This window comes from Nyctereutes procyonoides, unplaced genomic scaffold (assembly GCF_905146905.1).
Source record: "Nyctereutes procyonoides isolate TBG_1078 unplaced genomic scaffold, NYPRO_anot_genome, whole genome shotgun sequence".
Classification (NCBI taxonomy): domain Eukaryota; kingdom Metazoa; phylum Chordata; class Mammalia; order Carnivora; family Canidae; genus Nyctereutes; species Nyctereutes procyonoides.
In genome coordinates, this window is record NW_026575131.1 from 53,111,208 (window position 1) to 53,128,486 (window position 17,279).

At 44.4% G+C, this 17,279-nt stretch overlaps 1 protein-coding gene across 6 annotated transcripts in view; it reads left to right on the plus strand.

Annotated features, from left to right (window-relative positions):
• Nucleotides 1–17,275, plus strand: part of HNRNPM (heterogeneous nuclear ribonucleoprotein M) — a 42,074-nt gene extending 24,799 nt beyond the window's left edge. For 2 of the 6 annotated variants that reach the window (XM_055342865.1, XM_055342866.1), the window contains 8 exons: nucleotides 2,612–2,713; nucleotides 3,987–4,031; nucleotides 4,488–4,565; nucleotides 8,057–8,155; nucleotides 11,568–11,621; nucleotides 13,788–14,590; nucleotides 15,183–15,234; nucleotides 16,849–17,275. In XM_055342865.1, coding sequence (XP_055198840.1) covers nucleotides 2,612–2,713; nucleotides 3,987–4,031; nucleotides 4,488–4,565; nucleotides 8,057–8,155; nucleotides 11,568–11,621; nucleotides 13,788–14,590; nucleotides 15,183–15,234; nucleotides 16,849–17,012 — 1,397 coding nt within the window. In that variant the 3' untranslated portion in view covers nucleotides 17,013–17,275. Of the gene's footprint in view, nucleotides 1–2,611; nucleotides 2,714–3,986; nucleotides 4,032–4,487; nucleotides 4,566–8,056; nucleotides 8,156–11,567; nucleotides 11,622–13,787; nucleotides 14,591–15,182; nucleotides 15,235–16,762 lie in introns of all 6 variants that reach the window. The other 4 variants (XM_055342870.1, XM_055342871.1, XM_055342868.1 and 1 more) reach the window with 3 other exon arrangements.
• Nucleotides 17,276–17,279: the final 4 nt, after the last annotated feature.

The following is a 17,279-nucleotide window of genomic DNA, read 5'->3' on the forward strand; positions in this document are numbered from 1 at the left end:
TGGGTGTATCTTACGGAATGTGAAGTGCAGCCATCCAGATTTTCTAAATATTTTATTTATTTATTCATGAGAGACACACACACGCAGAGAGAGAGAGAGGCACAGACACAGGCAGAGGGAGAAAGCAGGCTCCATGCAGGGAACCTGACATGGGACTCGATCCTGGGTCTCCAGGATCACACCCTAGGCCGAAGGCGGTGCTAAACCGCTGAGCCACCTGGGCTGCCCCATCCAGATTTTTTTTTTAATTTTTTTTTAATTTACTTATGATAGTTATATATATAGAGAGAGAGGCAGAGACCTAGGCAGAGGGAGAAGCAGGCTCCATGCACCGGGAGCCTGACGTGGGATTCGATCCTGTGTCTCCAGGATCACGCTCTGGGCCATCACGCTCTGGGCCAAAGGCAGGCGCCAAACCGCTGCGCCACCCAGAGATTCCCCATCCAGATTTTTATATAGGGGGAGTCTGTCCTGTGACAGGGAAGGCTAGGTGACTAATCACCTCACAGATGGAAATAGTGCGTATGAGTGAAGCTCTAGGCATGTTTTCTGGCAAGCCCACAGGACTGAGACAAGCCTGAGCATAGGCAGCAGTGGGAGGGCCAGGGAGTCACACGGAAGCCTGGGAGTTAGGTGACAGGAGAAGGGGGCCTTGCTTGTACTGTGTTTGGGAGAACTTATACTAGGTGATGCTGGTGGAGTGGGTCTGTTCTGAGGGCCAGGGAATGTCTGGGTTTTGGAGGAGGTCAAGCCTAAGGCCCAGCATTAGATTGAATTGAATGGGAGCCTAGACTAGAACACTAAAATGAATGCCTTTTTGGTTTAACATTATGGAAGCATAATGGAGGTGGACTTTGAGGGGAGGTCAGTGGCTTTAAGAGTAGAACGTGGCTTATCTGTTGAAAATTAACATTTTTTTAGAGAAAGATCATAGTTCTTTGTCCTAATGAATGTGACCACTTGGCATTGGTAACCCAGGATCAAGGTGATGGCTCTTGTTGACTTTTGTGCCTGGAGGAGGTGGGATGAGGGCTATTTGGGAGCCTTGGCTGGCACACACTGGACCCTAGGGAGTCCATTATCCATGGCTTTTGGTCTCCCACCACATTTCAGAGGCAGCCTTGGGGAGTAAGTAACCTTGGTGATCTCTTGCTGCTGTTTCTATGCAATTTAAAAACACAGGGCCATTAAACAGATTAAATATCTGGGAACTGGTATCAGGGTTTCTTTGTGTGTATGTTTTTTTAAGATTTTTGTTTTTAAGATTTTATTTATTTATTCATGAGAGATGCACAGAAAGAGAAAGAGGCAGAGACACAGGCAGAGGGAGAAGCAGGCTCCATGCAGGGAGCCTGACATGGGAATCGATCCCGGGTCTCCAGGATCAGGCCCTGGGCCAAAGGTGGAGCTAAACCACTGAGCCACCCGGGCTGCCCAGATTTTTTATTTATGTATTTGAGAGAGAGAAAGCCTGTGTGTGAGAGAGAGCAGGGGAAGGGAGAGGAGCAGAGGGAGAAAGAAGTAGGTTCCCTGCTGAGCAGGGAGCAGAATCCTAGGATCCTAGGATCCTGGGATCATGACCTTGCCACCCAGGCCCCCTTGGTATCAGGGTTTGTTGTTTTGTTTTGGTTCCCATTTACAAGTATTTGGTTCCCATTTAAAAATATTTTACCTGATCTTGGTTTAAGCCTCAGACCGCGGTCACTCAGAGCATCACAAATGTCTTACACTATCAGGTCTTGTTGGCTATTTTGAGACCAGTCTCTATTAATATCCCTGCCTTGTGGAGCATGGAGTTGAGAGTGAACTGTGTATATTGATCCCCACAGATTAGGAAGCTTTCTGGGCAGAAGATACACGAGCTTCACTGTTTTGAAAACAGCCCACAGTGGAGTCAGAGAACAGTGTATGCCCAGTGTTAATTGGCTGGTTTATAGCATTGCTTTTTCTTGGGAAAAGTCTTTTGGGGTACCAGGTTGGGAGGTGGAGATTAGGTATATTTGCGCTGCTGGCCACCTGATGTTAATTGTCTTTTATAATCAGGTGTTTCTCAGTTTGAGATACAGGAAGTAAATAAATGTCCATGATTTTTACATGTGAGTTCGTAATTTTCTGTAATTTTTAAGAGGCCTGTTTTTTTTTTTTTTTAACTTGTCTTTGTTTTATATATATCACAAACTCAAATCTAATTGCATATGAAAAGTTATGCCTTGATGGGTGCCTGGGTGGCTCAGTGGCTCAGTTAATTAAGTTCTGCCTTCACCTCAAGTCAGGTCATGGTCCTGGGATGAGCTCTGAGCCTTGCATCCTATTCCCTGCTCCTCAGGGAACCTGCTGCTCCCCTGGCTTGTGCTTGCCCCCTTCTCTGTCAAATAAATAAATAAAATCTTAAAAAAAAAAAAAAGAGAGAGAGACAAGTTACATCTTGAAAGGGATAGCTCCCAAATGTACCAGTGTTGAATTTCGAATTAGGCCCTAGGTTTGCTTGTGGAAGTGGATGGATGGGAATGGAGTGTGACATTTACAACACAGTAAACAAAGACTTTTTGCCTTGGAAGGATATGCTTTTCTAAGTCTAATCTACAGTTCCAACTTTCTCTTTTCTTTTCAGATGGACTTGGTGGTATTGGCATGGGGTTAGGCCCAGGAGGACAGCCTATTGATGCCAATCACCTGAATAAAGGCATTGGCATGGGAAACATAGGACCCGCAGGTGAGAACTACAGTGTACTTTGGAGATTTCTGGGGAAGTTAGTGACTCAAGTGAACTACTAGAATAATTAGACATTAAGTACTTCAAATGGAATAAAGATTTATTTGGGGCAGAATTCCCTCATTCATTTGATTCATTTTGATAAAAGCAATATTTTGTATTTTTACTGACTTGAATCCTTTTTTCTAAGGTTACCATACGTTTGCATTTTATCCTTGGATGACCTTCCGAGCTTAGTTAAGCTATTTGATAAAAGGAGGCAGGCCAGAGAGTTGGTCTTGCTCAAGGTCACACTATCAGTTAGTGACAGAGAATGTAGGTCTCCTGACCATCAGACCATAGCACTGCCACAGTCTGTTACCCAGACACCCTTTGGGCCATTGCCTGGTGTTAACGGCTCCTAGACTAGGGTAAGGGCATTGATGGATATAAAAAGGCACAGAGGCCCTCATTGCATGACAACGTAGCTGTCACAGGCCACAAAGACCTGGTGTTCAGAGTTGTCTTTGTTCAAAAAGATAAGAAGTAGCTAATGAATGAGAGCTTTGTGGAGAATATGCTTTAAACTTTGCTGTTAAGCATTTTCATTCTAGGCAGGAGACATTTATATACTATTAGGAACTACTTCATTTTTATGACTACAGAGTTAGAGCTCTCTTAAAATCCTTTGAATTGCAGGATGGATGTCCCTTCACCCTGCTACCGTTAGTTCTGCCTGTCCCTTATCTCTCCCCACATTAAACTCTGGGCTGACCTCTATGCCCTGGGCCTTCTTGGAATATGGCCCTATCAGTTTACCGCCCACCCACCCCCCCACACACACCAAAGAAGAAAGTTTGGGGTGGCGGGGAGGGAAGCCTCAAGTGTTTTTAAGAACTGCTTTTTAGAGAATTTTATCTTCAAAGGAAATTTTAAGACTTATATTCCCTAAAATGAACTTCTAAAAAAAGAGTATTCCTCAGTTTGTATCCAGTAATTATATATCATGTTTAAATGCCCTGACTTGATTTTTTGTTAAAACTGTATGTGGGCCCTAGAGAATTTTGAGTCACATGGTGATTATTTTGTTAAAGACATAGTTTCTTGGGATGCGATAGTTTGAAAGGTGATATGGGAGAGCCCTCTCCATCCTCCTTTTCTTTTACAATTAAAATATGTTCATAATCAGGAATATTTTTTGTTCATTTGCTGATTTGGAATTTCTTGTGCTTTTTAAGTTCAAACGTTACTGCTTTGACATAATTTTAGTTTGCATTGACTTTTTCTTTTTAAGGAATGGGAATGGAAGGCATAGGATTTGGAATAAATAAAATGGGAGGTAAGAGATTTAAAATGAAGTACAAATATAATCACTTTTAGGTATGGTTTTCTCTCACTTTTCCTCTTTCTTTTCCCTTAAGCCTTGCATGAATTCTTGCTTTGATTTCCAAAAAGTTGGAGTCTAGAAATTAATTTTACCTGTCAGTCTATCCAGTGGGTATCTTGGCTTTTGGTTCTGGCTTTCTCACTAACTAGCTCTGTGACCTTGGGCAAATCACTCCATCTCTCTGGGCCTCTCTTTGCTTGTCTGTTGAGGGGGTTGGATCAGATTAGCTTTTTGAAGACGGTGATTTTAGCAAGGGCAGTAGCATTTTTATTCCTAAAGTCCTTACACTTGGTAAGGAAGTTCCTGTCAGAAAATGCCCAAGATGAAACTCCTGAAAATATCTTTCTTTTTCCGATGAGTGTAAACAGTCTCATTGAAATGGTGCTCAAATGTGAATATCTCTTGCAGGCATGGAGGGACCTTTTGGTGGCGGTATGGAAAACATGGGTCGATTTGGATCTGGGATGAACATGGGCAGAATAAATGGTGAGACTTGTGTTTTCTTTCTGCTTAAACCTGCCCCCTACTGGCTGTTGACTCTTGGGTGACCTTGAGGCAACAAACCCTTTTTTAATGAATGATTTGCCCCTTCCATTTTTCTATTTAATTAGATGTCTTTGAATTGCCTTAGATGTTATTAAAATCACATTTGTATTTCAGCAGCTAGACTTCCTAGTAGGTAAGTGTTAATCCTGTTAGTCACTAAATGTATGTCCCGTGTTCTGAATTCCCCCATAATTACCCAATAAAATAATAAAACTTTTTCATTGTCTCTAGCACTAGCAAGCATCCTGTAGATAAGTGTGGTTGTATTTTGCTCACTTTAAAGGTATCTTTCTCACTTTAAAATTGTCTTTAAGTGTAAGGGATTAGTTTTTTTAGTTTCTTTGGAGTTTTTGATCAAATTCATATATCCCCTGGAGTGCTGGACTACATCAGTTCTTGATCATCTGCTCTCATCTGCTCTTGAGTTGTGAGCAGAGACATTGATTTAATTTAGCATTTATATAGTGGGAGTTTTGGTGTGCTATCATACAGATCTTATAGCCTTCTCAACCCCTTAATAGAAATATAATAGTGTGTTCATTTAGTCCTTGCAAGAACCACGTGATTTGTAGGTACTTTTATCATTTCATCAGAAACTGAGGCCCAGAGAGTGACTTGCCTAAGGTCACATGGCTAGTAATACTGGGATATGGATCCTGGCTATCTGGCTCCAGAGCCTGGCTTTTAATTACACTGTAATTCTGCCTTTTAGAACTGCCTCCAGCATGGGCTTCAGCCCCTCCTGATTAGGGCCTTGGGGAACCCTTCCGTCTTTCTGAAAATCCTCTGGGGTTGGTTTACTCCTTGACACCTCACCTGTGGGGATATAGCTTTCCTTATACACATAAGCTTCTCTGAGATGGAAAGTCATTAAAGATTTGCATTTAAATGTTTCTTTGCTAACCTGCAGTATCCTTTAGTGTTGAAGAGAGAGTAGAGCAAGTGAGAATCCTACTAGGATAGACCTTAATTGTCAGCTGGAAAGAAGGAAAATTCTGATGAATAAACTGCCCTTCTTAATGGGGGAGGGTTGCCTTGTTTTAGATGATAAAGAGCTGTAGGGAAGTCCTCACTATTAGTCAGGAATGAAGGGACAAAGGTCTGCATTTCCAGTGTGCTTTCTGGCTGGCCTGTAGCTCGTGATGTGTATAGGAATTCTAATAAAAAGAGTTGGAGGAATCTGGCTTGGTAGAGTGTTTGCTCAAAATTGATGAGTCATTAGGAGTTGGAGTTGCTGAGGAGTGGAGTGATGTGATTTAGAAATGGATGAAGAGGGGGTGGGGCTGTGCTGAGTAGTATGAGCAAAGTCCTTGATAATCTGGCAGGTGGAATGCAGCAGTCACAGTTATGGGCCTGTTGACCAAAGGTTCAAAGTGCTGATTCTCATGGAGAGCTACAGTGGGAGGATGTGTTCTGATGCAGTATTCTTAGATGTTCTCAGATACAGGTCTTCCCTCATCATCCTCTGAAGTAGAGAATAGGGACTTCTTCCACTTGAGCTGTGTTCTGAGTGCAATCAACTTTATCAGGGGGAAAGTTGATAAAGATGTTTTGATTTAATTTAGTGTTTAATTGGTGACCATAATGCATCTACTATGGTTGGAGGTGCTGACACCAGACTGATTAGAAATCAGAATCTCAGGGTCAGTCAGTCAGCAGTAGAGGTCAAGTCCTATAGGATGGCTATTAAAAATTATAAATTAAAAACTCATCAAATACCAAAGAATGATGTGGTATAATATTTGACAAGGAAATTCTCTCTCTCTCTCTCTCTCTTTCTCATAGTACGTTGGAATTCTTGGGTAGTACATTGGAATTCACAGAGGGCTCCCTGAACTGTAGAGCCTGTTGACAGTTGGGAAAATGAGTTTTGTTTTTTGTTTTGTTTTTGTTTGGGAAGATGAGTTTTGAGGCCTTTGCTGCCTATATAGGACTTCCTTATCTCAAGGGGGCAAAGTGCTGCCGCCTTTTATGCCCTTATGATAGGGATTAAAGGAGCACAGCAGAGCATTGTCCATTATAGTACCACTCTGAGATTTTAGATTTTTCTTCTGCCTACCCCATGCAGGCTTGTGCAAGTTAGTTACATTTTCAGCAGATGGCACACTGCCAACCTGAGATTCAGTTGGGTCAATTCAAACTGAAAAGCAAGTTCACCAGTTGCTAAAATCTTTTCGTTTCTTTCTTTCTTTCTTTCTTTCTTTCTTTCTTTCTTTCTTTCTTTCTTTCTTTCTTTCTTTCTTTCTTTCTTTCTTTCTTCTTTCTCTCTCTTCATTCATTCATTCATTCATTCATTTTTATTTATTAGAGTGAGCACGAGGTGGGGGGGAGAGGGAGAAGCAGACTCCCTGCTGAACAGGGAGCCTGCTGCTGGGCTCGATCCCAGCACCCCGAGATTGTGACCTGAGCTGAAGGCAGATGCTTAACAGACTGAGCCACCCAAGCACCCTTCTGCTGGCATTTTCTAATTAATTCATAATTCTAGCCTGCATTTGGTAGACTTGTTCACTTCATTGAAAGTATAGGGACTTGATCTGTAGATAACCATTTTTGGTAGTTGTACAAGTAAAGGTGATCATTATATAGCACCTGTTTACCTTGATTTTTAAGGAGCAACATTAGATTTTTCAAGGCCCTCTCAGTTCAGGAGGGAGACACAGTGTGCTACACATCTTAAGTCTTGCTTTAGAGGAAAGAAGTAGCCGGTGATGAGATCATCAAAGGCTTTCCCCATAGAAACTAAGACCTTAGCTTTTAAAAGACGTTATAAAATTTAAGTCCTGCTGTCAGCATAGGAAAAATTAACAAAGTTAACAACATCCTTGTGTAGAGGAAACTACTTCTGTTAGTAGGGAAGACCTATTATATGCAGGCATGTTTCTATATTCTGTGCGGATATGCTTGTGTTAGTAGAGTATGGATTCTTGCATTGGGTTTAGGTTCTAACCTTTGCCTCACCCCTTGCCAGGCATGTGACCTTGGTCAAGTTACTAAGTCCTTTGAGCCTCCCTTTCTTTGTATGGGGGCAGTGATGTTGGAGGGAGAATACAGGTATGCAGGCTGTTGGGAGGATTCTATGAACTACAAGCACATGGAAAGCCCCAGGCGGGGCGGGGAGGTGGTAGCTGCTGCTGCAGCCTGCCCTTGACTCAGCATGTGCCCATGCCATTTGCTGTAGGAGTAGGTACTGGTATACCATACAAGTGAGGCTTAGAGTGGACGTTGGTCAGTCCTTAATGGACTAAAGGTAGATAGTTTTTAGGGATTGACTCGAAGTGACTTTTTTAAGGAATAAAGGACGAATGATGGTTCCTCGTAGAAAGAGTGAACATGCTGATTTGGTGGTGGCTGTTGCGTGCCTGTAGTTATTTATCATGTCTAAAACACAGTGGTATTCCTGGAAAGGCCTAGGGTAATATTTTTCTCCACAGAGATGGAGCGTGGCATGGGTGGAGGATTTGAGAGAGACTTTGCCAGAAACAAGATGGGAATGTCTCGAAGCTTTGGCGAGCCCCTTGGCAGAGGAATGGGTAAGAAAGCCCCTTGTGGGTGGGGCTCACCCTCAGGTCAGGGGTTCTCTCTTAGGCAAAGTCAGCTGTTTTTCCAAAGTCTTTTAAAAAATAGACCTATGTAAAAACTCTGGACCTTGAATTTTTTATTGGTATCAATTTTTCTTTAGTTTTTTTCAGGTGGCTTCTTTGGTTGCCTTGGTATAAGGTGTTTGCTGTGGGAATTCAAACTGCTGCGTTTACACAGCACTGGCTCTCTGGAGTGGTGGAGGTTTCTGAGGCCCTGCTGAATGGGGTGTGAGTCCCCTTGTCCAGGGCACTGTGATAGTCTAACAGTTGGCATGGTGTGTTTGCTGGTGCCTTTAGAAGAGGCCCCAGGAAACTGGGGGGGATTTTCTGATGCTGGAAGGCCTGGAGGATTGGGCCTAAGTGCAGAGGATCTCTTGTTTTCAATTTTGGTTAGATTGCAAAGTGGTTTCTTCTCAAGGAATGTCTCTCTCCCCCCTCTTTTTGAATTTAGACGTTTCTGAGAATCTGCCAGCTTAATTCTTCATTAGTATGGTGCAAAGAGGTTGTCCAGTTTTGGGCTCTTCAGTTTCTCTCAAAGGCGCTTTGGAGTGTGGATCCATACTCTGCCCCATCCTTACCTGCTTCTCATTCTGTACAGATGTGAAGCTTCCATGGGACCGCCTCAGAGTGCTCAGCCTCTGACTTTGGGGGACCCATTAAGTTGGGAAGGTTTTAAGCCCTCTTGTGTAGTTTGTATTAGATATATTCTTAGAATTTACAAACGTCCTGGAAAGATTCATCATCTGGCTTGTCAGTGAGACAGATGCTTCTGTAAACTATCTGTAGGATTCCCATCTTCATGTTGTGTCCTCCATGAAAATCAGGAACTGGAGACTTGTTTTTCTCTTTTTCCCTACTGGCAGTTAGGTACCTGGAAGGACCTTTTTGTGTCTTACTATGCTGGTAGTGAAGATTTACATTTTTTTTCTTTTACTTGTTAGATACGACTGACTAGCTTTATTCTAGAGTATTCCAAAGCTTTAGAATTCTAGGGATGAGTTCATAAATTTGTATGTGACTGGATCAGCTAAAAGTTTCTTGTTTATGACTGACTTTGTTTTTGTGTCCTGGAATGGCAGAATATTTTTGAAAATATTTAAAAACTTGTCATTTGGTTGCGAATAGCAATTTGTGGATACTGAGGGTGAGAAGAACAAGATGGCCATATGCTTTGCTTCCATAGGGATTTCTTCCTGCCTTAGGCCTTTAATCTTTCACTGGTCTGTGGTGCCTCTCAACCTCTGTGGTGAGGCTGGAGGCCTTGTCCTGGTTCGTGGAGTGGCACAAGAGGTAGATCTGGTGAGGTCAGTATTTCTCATGGCAACAGGTGGTAACTCCTCTAGTCCCAACCTGAAATATCATCTGTAGGGCTTGCTTTCTCCTGCTACTTTGCCACTTCCTCTGATTGAGACTATTGTATTTCTTTGTCCTGTGACCTCCCAAAGTGACATGGGCAAGAGAACAGGGCTTTGTTCTGGAATTCCCTGCTGCTACTTGTGATAGGCACAATTTAGTAAAAAGGTGTCTAAGTTTAAGGTGGTGTTTCATACCAGTTGGCCTGGATGGTCTTTTTTTATGTGTGTGTGTGTGTGTGTGTGTGTGTGTGTGGCCTAGATGGGTTTTTTGATTTGTTTATTCAGTTCTTGATTTCTCTGTTTTTCACTTGAAAGTTGAATCGTTTTGGTTCCTTTTGCTCTAGTGTCTCCCCATTCAGTGTCCCTTCTCTACTATCAAGGCAGTAGATCTTTGCCCTTGTTTCTGGCAGCCACTGTGCTTGGTGGTGCAGGGATGTAGATAATGTGGTCCTTGATCTTGAAGGAGGTGGTGCAGCCGAGGAGATAGATGATGCTCAGTGGCACAGGGCAGCACCAGAGGCCTAGTGAGAGTGCTGGTGGAAATGTTGGTTCCTAGGCCTTTGGGAGCCATGTGAGCAATACACAAAGGTGATCTATTTTCTCTCTGTTAAGATTTGGAAAAAGCAGTGCTCTACATGGCTGATAGAAATGTTCTGCTCAGAGAGCACTGGATCCAAGCAGGAATGCAAGAAGACTGGGCAGGAGGTACAGTTTAAGCTGGATGGGGCTGGGTGTCCAAGAGGGTTCAGCATAACTTAGAGAATATACTGGCAGATAGAGAGGGCCAAACAGCATCATGTGCAGAGGCCTGGACATGAGGGTCTACCTGGGGCAGGAAGAACAGATTCAAGTTCAGAGTCAGAGCAGAGAGGTCTGTGAATACCCAATAAAGGATTTTTCTTTTCTTTTCAAATCAGTGGTGCGCCGATCGTGAAGCTTTTGTGAGGAATATTTTGATCTAAGTGCTGATTTAGGAAAGTGAAGCTGGGCTTGGGTATGCTGAGCAGGACCTCAGGTGTCATGGGAGAATAAGCAAGCCCTGTACTGCTTGCAGGCTGGAGGAGGGCTGTTGTTTCTAGGTATGCTTTCCCACATCTGTCCTTTAGCGCAGGTAGTTGTAGTGCCAGAAACAGCTGTGGGGGTGGGGTTAATCTCTGTGGTCTTAGTCATAAAATGAGATGTATTCTGTGGCTGTTTGTCCATATTGCTGAGCACACTTTGGGACTGTAGAGGGGAGTGGGTACAAATGTCTTTACACAGGGGAAGGCTGAGAAGAAACTTAAAAGCTAACGCTAACCACATAGCTTTAAACAAACTTGAAAGAGGTTTGGATTAATTGTTGGCAAATAAGCAACAGTGTTTTCTATTTGAGAAGAAGTGTTGTGTGGTAGGGTTTTTATTTTCTTAAAGCTTTGTCTGTCACTGTCACACCCAGCTCCTTCCAGGTGGGGCTGGTGGGCTCCACCTGCTGGAGTCTTTTCCGTGCATGACTTGTTGGTAAGGTCATACTTCAGCACTGCATGCAATTGTTGCTGGTTTTCAGGACTTTGACAGTATAGCCATAGCTTGAGTTTGCTAAGAGATAACAGTGAGTTGTTGATCGAATCTGGTGGGTGTGTGCAGGCTTCAGTTTGAGTACTGAGGGTGTGGATCAGCTTTAGAAAACTATGCTACCCCCCACCCCCATTCTTGCTCTGATGTTCGCAGTTCAATTCATTGGTGCACACTGGCTCTTTACTTAGCTCTGCTGGGCGCATTCCCAGATGGTCTTGCCAACTGAGCCTCAGACTCTGGAGCTACATGGGAACCTAGAATCATGACCCATCATCAAGGACTCTTACGGTTTTCCAGTAAAATGATCCTGTCTATATGTGTATTTCTTAATCCCTCCCCCCTTTCCTTGTTTTATTTTTAAATTAGTAATATTCTTATTCTGGAATCTGTATTAAACAAATTTCTGTTATCGTAGAGAAATTTGGCTAATTTTTTTTTCTTCCTGATTTCCTTAGAAATCCTAAGTAATGCACTGAAGAGAGGAGAGATCATTGCAAAGCAGGGAGGAGGTAGGAAACGCTTAGTTTTGATGTTTTGATTTTTAGAATAGGTTGTTATTACTGGGGATAGTAAGAGTGTAGTGGTGAAAAGCATGGGCTCTAAAATAGACTGCCTGGGTGGGAACCAGCTCTGTCTCTTCCTAGCGTGTGACATTTGGCAAGTTACTGAACCTCTCTGTTTTCCATATTGTAATACGGGGTTATAATGGTACCTACTTCATAGGGTTGTTGTAAATGAGTTAATGCATAGAAAAAAGTATTTGTATAAGTGCTATATGTAAGCATTAGCCATTGTTGTTATTATAATTCCATGTAATTTGGGGCCTTTGTTTTAAATACTGTAAAATTGTAAATTCATAAAAGTAAATACCTGATAAAAGGTATACTACCTCCAAATCTAACAAGTGCTTACTAAGCTATACACATGTACTCATAAATATTTGGAAAATTATAAAGTAAGTAAATATCAGCAATTTCACTACCCAGTGATGAGTGTTGTAAACATTTTGGGAATATCTTTTCATTAATACACTTCTTAAAAAAATGGGTATTTAAAACTAAATGAACTTTTCCAGCTTGAATGCCCCACTTCCGCATGGCTCTGAGTGTCTTGGCATTTCCTTGGTAACTCCACTTGCTGGTTATTTCTGTGGTGTGCTGATACTAGAACTCCATGTGGGCACCGTTTTCCCCTTGTTCTCTGTTGCTGTTGGCATCCAGGGGGTCAGCCTGATTAATGATATTCTTGAGCATGCTACTGCCCTTTCTAGTATCTTGCTTTTTTAAATACTTTGAGAAATTTTTGCTCTGAAAGACTAATATCCCCTCGCCCCCTTATAAAAGATTTATTTATTCCTGAGAGAGAGGCAGAGACATAGGTAGAGAGAAAAGCAGGCTTCTCACAGGGAGCCTGATGTGGACTCGATCCCTGAACCCGGGATCACACTCTGATCCAAAGGCAGACAGACACTCAACCGCTGAGCCACCCAGGTGTCCCAAAAAAGACTAATCTTAAATTTTTATATTTTGCAACTTGGTGTGCTGTTATTCAGCTGAGGAAATGGAGAAGTGGAGTGACATGTGATGTCAGCCAGAGACTCACAGAAACTTCTGAGTTTCCTTTTCTTGAATTACATCTTGGACTGGGATGCTTGGGTCACTAATGGGCTGGCTGTGGACTCAGCTGACCTTTTTTAGAGGCAGGTGGCAGTGGTGATGGCGAAGCTTCAGTGAGAAGGGACCCTTAGAGGCTCTGAATGTGGAAAAGTGGTGGGCAGTGGCCTTGGAGGTGGAGCCAGCCCCACCTTCTACAGAGTTACCAGCAAAACAGGGTCACTGCATTGCTGACACGAAAGCATGTGTCCAGCTAAACCATGGCATCGAGAACTGATCTTAGATCTCTTCTAGAATCTACTCTGCAATGCCATTGACTTCTTTTCCTCTAAAGCCAGCAGAGTTATACACAAGTTATTTGGTGGTTTTCTTCACAGAGTAAGGCTCCCTGGAAGTGCCTGTCTATCTAGACATAGAGGGTCTATATTGGTGTTTGTTTTCTTTATCTACTCTTTATTTACATGGCTGTATACTAGCTTCTTTATGCCTGGAGGTGCTAAGGAAATGCAGCCAGACTGGCCATCAGCAGGGCATCTGAGAGGGACAAGCTGGGAGAGGGTAAAGGTTGTGAGTGATTTGAATTGTCACATACAATCCATGTAATCCATTTTACAGACTGACCAACTCAGGGTGGGGTTTCTGAGCTTTGATTGAGAGTATTTCTCAGTGTCATTTGGTGGGGAGACCTCACAGTTCTTGGGAATTGACACCCATGGCTCACAAAGATAGTTAGAAGTACTAGGGCTTCCGAAGTAATGGTGGAGAACGTTGTTGACACAAGTCCTCCAGGGTAGAATTTCTCCCTTTTTTAAATTTTACTATAGAAATGTAAGCTGTGGCATAGAAATAGGAAGAACAGTGTCCTCACTACCCTGCCTTAACAACAGTTAAGCCTTGACATTTGAGGGATGTCTAATGGTAAATTGTTGTGGGACTTAATTCCTGAACTGTGGTTGAGCTTGTGAAGTGTAAGCCTCTGCACCCAGGTCACCCTCCTGGCATGGTGTGCACACAAGTGTGCAAGTCCCTGATACCTGCCTCTGTTTTGTGTCCCTGTTCCAGGTGGAGGTGGAGGCAGTGTCCCTGGGATCGAGAGGATGGGCCCTGGCATTGACCGCATTGGGGGTGCCGGCATGGAGCGCATGGGCGCAGGCCTGGGCCATGGCATGGATCGTGTGGGCTCCGAGATTGAGCGCATGGGCCTGGTCATGGACCGCATGGGCTCAGTTGAGCGCATGGGCTCTGGCATCGAGCGCATGGGCCCACTGGGCCTCGACCACATGGCCTCCAGCATTGAGCGCATGGGCCAGACCATGGAGCGCATCGGCTCTGGCGTGGAGCGCATGGGTGCCGGCATGGGCTTTGGCCTTGAGCGCATGGCCGCGCCCATCGACCGTGTGGGCCAGACCATTGAGCGCATGGGCTCTGGTGTAGAGCGTATGGGCCCTGCCATCGAGCGCATGGGCCTGAGCATGGAGCGCATGGTGCCCGCAGGCATGGGGGCTGGCCTGGAGCGCATGGGCCCTGTGATGGATCGCATGGCCACCGGCCTGGAGCGCATGGGCGCCAACAACCTGGAGCGAATGGGCCTAGAGCGAATGGGCGCCAACAGTCTCGAGCGCATGGGCCTGGAGCGCATGGGCGCCAACAGCCTGGAGCGCATGGGTCCTGCCATGGGTCCAGCCCTAGGCGCTGGCATTGAGCGTATGGGCCTGGCCATGGGTGGCGGTGGCGGTGCCAGCTTTGACCGCGCCATCGAGATGGAGCGTGGCAACTTTGGAGGAAGCTTCGCAGGTTCCTTTGGCGGAGCTGGAGGCCATGCTCCTGGGGTGGCCAGGAAGGCCTGCCAGATATTTGTGAGAAATGTAAGTGGCTCTTCAGCAACTTGATGGTGGTGGTAGGCACAAAGGGAGGAAGGGTGAGGGGACAGGTTGAAGTCAAGAGTCGGTGCCTTCAGCAGGAAGGGTAGCAATACAAAAGGCCACCTTGCTACTGTCCCCCAAATTTGGTGCTAGTAGGATAAGGAAGGACTGAGAGAGTGTATGAACTGTGCATCAGGAGCCCTGGGTTATCGGACTGCTAGGTGGAACCAACAGTGAGTGAGCTCGGGAACAACCTGAGCTTCTGGACTCCCTTGGCATGAAGAGCCACTACACCTGGGCATGACAGAGGGACAAAGGGCTGTATCTGCATCATCTTTATACCAAGTTAACCACCTTCAGCTACTGTTGAGTGGTTTTGGGGCCTCTAACCACAGGCGACTGTCCTCTTGAAGAGAGATAATGCCACAAGGGAGTACGCTTGGTGTGCTGGTTTCGAGCCTCATTCCAGACAGGTGTATTTTGTTCTCTGCTGATCACCTGTTTCCTGAAAGTTTCCCTGAGAGACCCTGGTGTTTATGCATTAGGATATTAGGATTTGGTTGTATCACTCATCAGTTTTTCCTTTTCCCTTTAGCTCCCATTTGATTTTACATGGAAGATGCTAAAAGACAAATTCAACGAATGTGGTAAGTGTTTGAGAAAGGCTTTCTAGGTGCTTCCATGTGTTGTGGCTTCAGAAGTCTTAGCTTGTTAGTGATGCATTTGAGGGGTGCAGTGAAGCTCCCATCCTGGTCTTCACAGCCACTTGCCGTGACTCAAGGACCAGTGGGACTTGCCATTTTTCTGCCTGTGCAAATATTCAAGCTGGTTGTTGAGTTTCCTCTTATGTGTCAGACACTTCCTATGTGTGTTCTCATTTCAACCTTATCTTTCTCCTTTTATGGTTTTTGAAAGGAGGCAATGTCCCCATTTTGCAGATGAGTCAGGCAAAGTCATGTTCCCAAGGTCACGTGGTTTCTCCGTGACAAAGCTGAGTAAAATAACATCTGAGAGGAGGTTGCTTTCTACCACTGTACTGTTGGTTCATGCCTCAAAGAGCATTCACCCAGAAGTTCCCAGGGGTGAGCTTGTCTGTGAATGAGGTGAGGGGCTCTGGTTTTGGTTTTCTGGCCACAGCAGGCCACCATTCTGAAAGGCTCACTTTGTGGCCGAAAGGAAGTGAAGTTGTCCCCGGGTGAATCCCTGCTCCTCATTCCCACCACCTCTGTTCTTTAAACCATGTCAAGTGGGAGCCCCAGGCCTAAGCCACAAGTCCAGGTGGCTTGCTGGGTCAAGGCCTCCTCAGTGTTTTTTCATTTCCTGTTTCACTGATAGCTCAGATTGCACCACTTTGCTGCTTCTCCTGGTTCTTCTCTTAGGGCAGCTGTTGAGCCATACGTGCCTTCTTGCCCTCTCTCCATTCTTTAGTTTGTAGTAGGTATTCTGAAAAGTCATGTTGGATCAGGCTGCTCTCCTGCCTCAGATGCCTGGAGGTGCCCATCTGCTAACGAGAAGCTCACTAGTCCCTTTGTAACTTAGTCCATCCTTTTTCATCTCTCTCCTGTCTCTGAACCCGGAGTTGCAAGTGCCATTCTCCAAAAGTGCTTTATTTTAAGCTGTTGTAGTGAGAGCTTATCTTCTGGTGAGCTTAAGTATTTTAGAACTGTCCCGAGAATCCCTCTAGATGTTGACCTTCCCTTGGGCTGAGTTAATGGCTCTAGAAATGAGGGCCATCTAACATAGGGCTACATGGTCATGTCCTTAACTCTTCCCCTTACAGACTTGTTTCATGGTGCTTGACACATACCTGGATTCTTAATCAGTGCTTGAATGAATATGTGAACCCCACTTTCAAATTAGGATGCAGTCTATGTGTGGACAATACAGAATGTCCCATTATTTCATGATGGCTTTGTAAATACTCTGATATGGGGTCTTGAAGATGAAGCACCTATAAGGTTGGCTTCACACAGCCACCTTTATAACTTTCTCAAGTGTATGGGTATGCATTTGAAGCTGCCATGAAGGCTTATCATGGGTCAGATGGTGGTTCTGTTGGCAGAAGAATGGCAACATGGCCAAGGGCCATAGTCGCTGGATTCCAGCTATTGTGTTCTGAGCATTTGTGTGCCAGGGCCGCTCTCCCTTTTGACTCTGTCCACCGAAATCCAACAGGTGATCTGGACTGAGTGGAGCCCAGACAGGCTGAGCTCTGGGTTTGCCTGATGAGTTGTGGTCTCTTCTTCCCTCCCTGTGCCCAGGCCACGTGCTGTATGCCGACATCAAGATGGAGAACGGGAAGTCCAAGGGGTGCGGTGTGGTTAAGTTTGAGTCGCCAGAGGTGGCTGAGAGAGCCTGCCGGATGATGAATGGGATGAAGCTGAGTGGCCGAGAGATTGATGTTCGAATCGATAGAAATGCTTAAGCAGTTGCCTTTTTTAAACATCGATACCAGACCTCTGAATTTGTATTTTTTCTTGTTAACCATTTTAATTTGTTGGCTGGATGTATAAAGATGTTTAAAAAATTCAGTTGCTTTTTGGGGTAATTTGAATTACTTTTTTAATGACCGGGGTTCCATTTGACTGTTTGCATTTGAGATTGCAATGTGCGCAATTTTTTTTGTAGTTGTGGCATCTTGTTGACATCGAATATGACTTTGATAATAAATACCAGTTCCTGAAAAGATGCT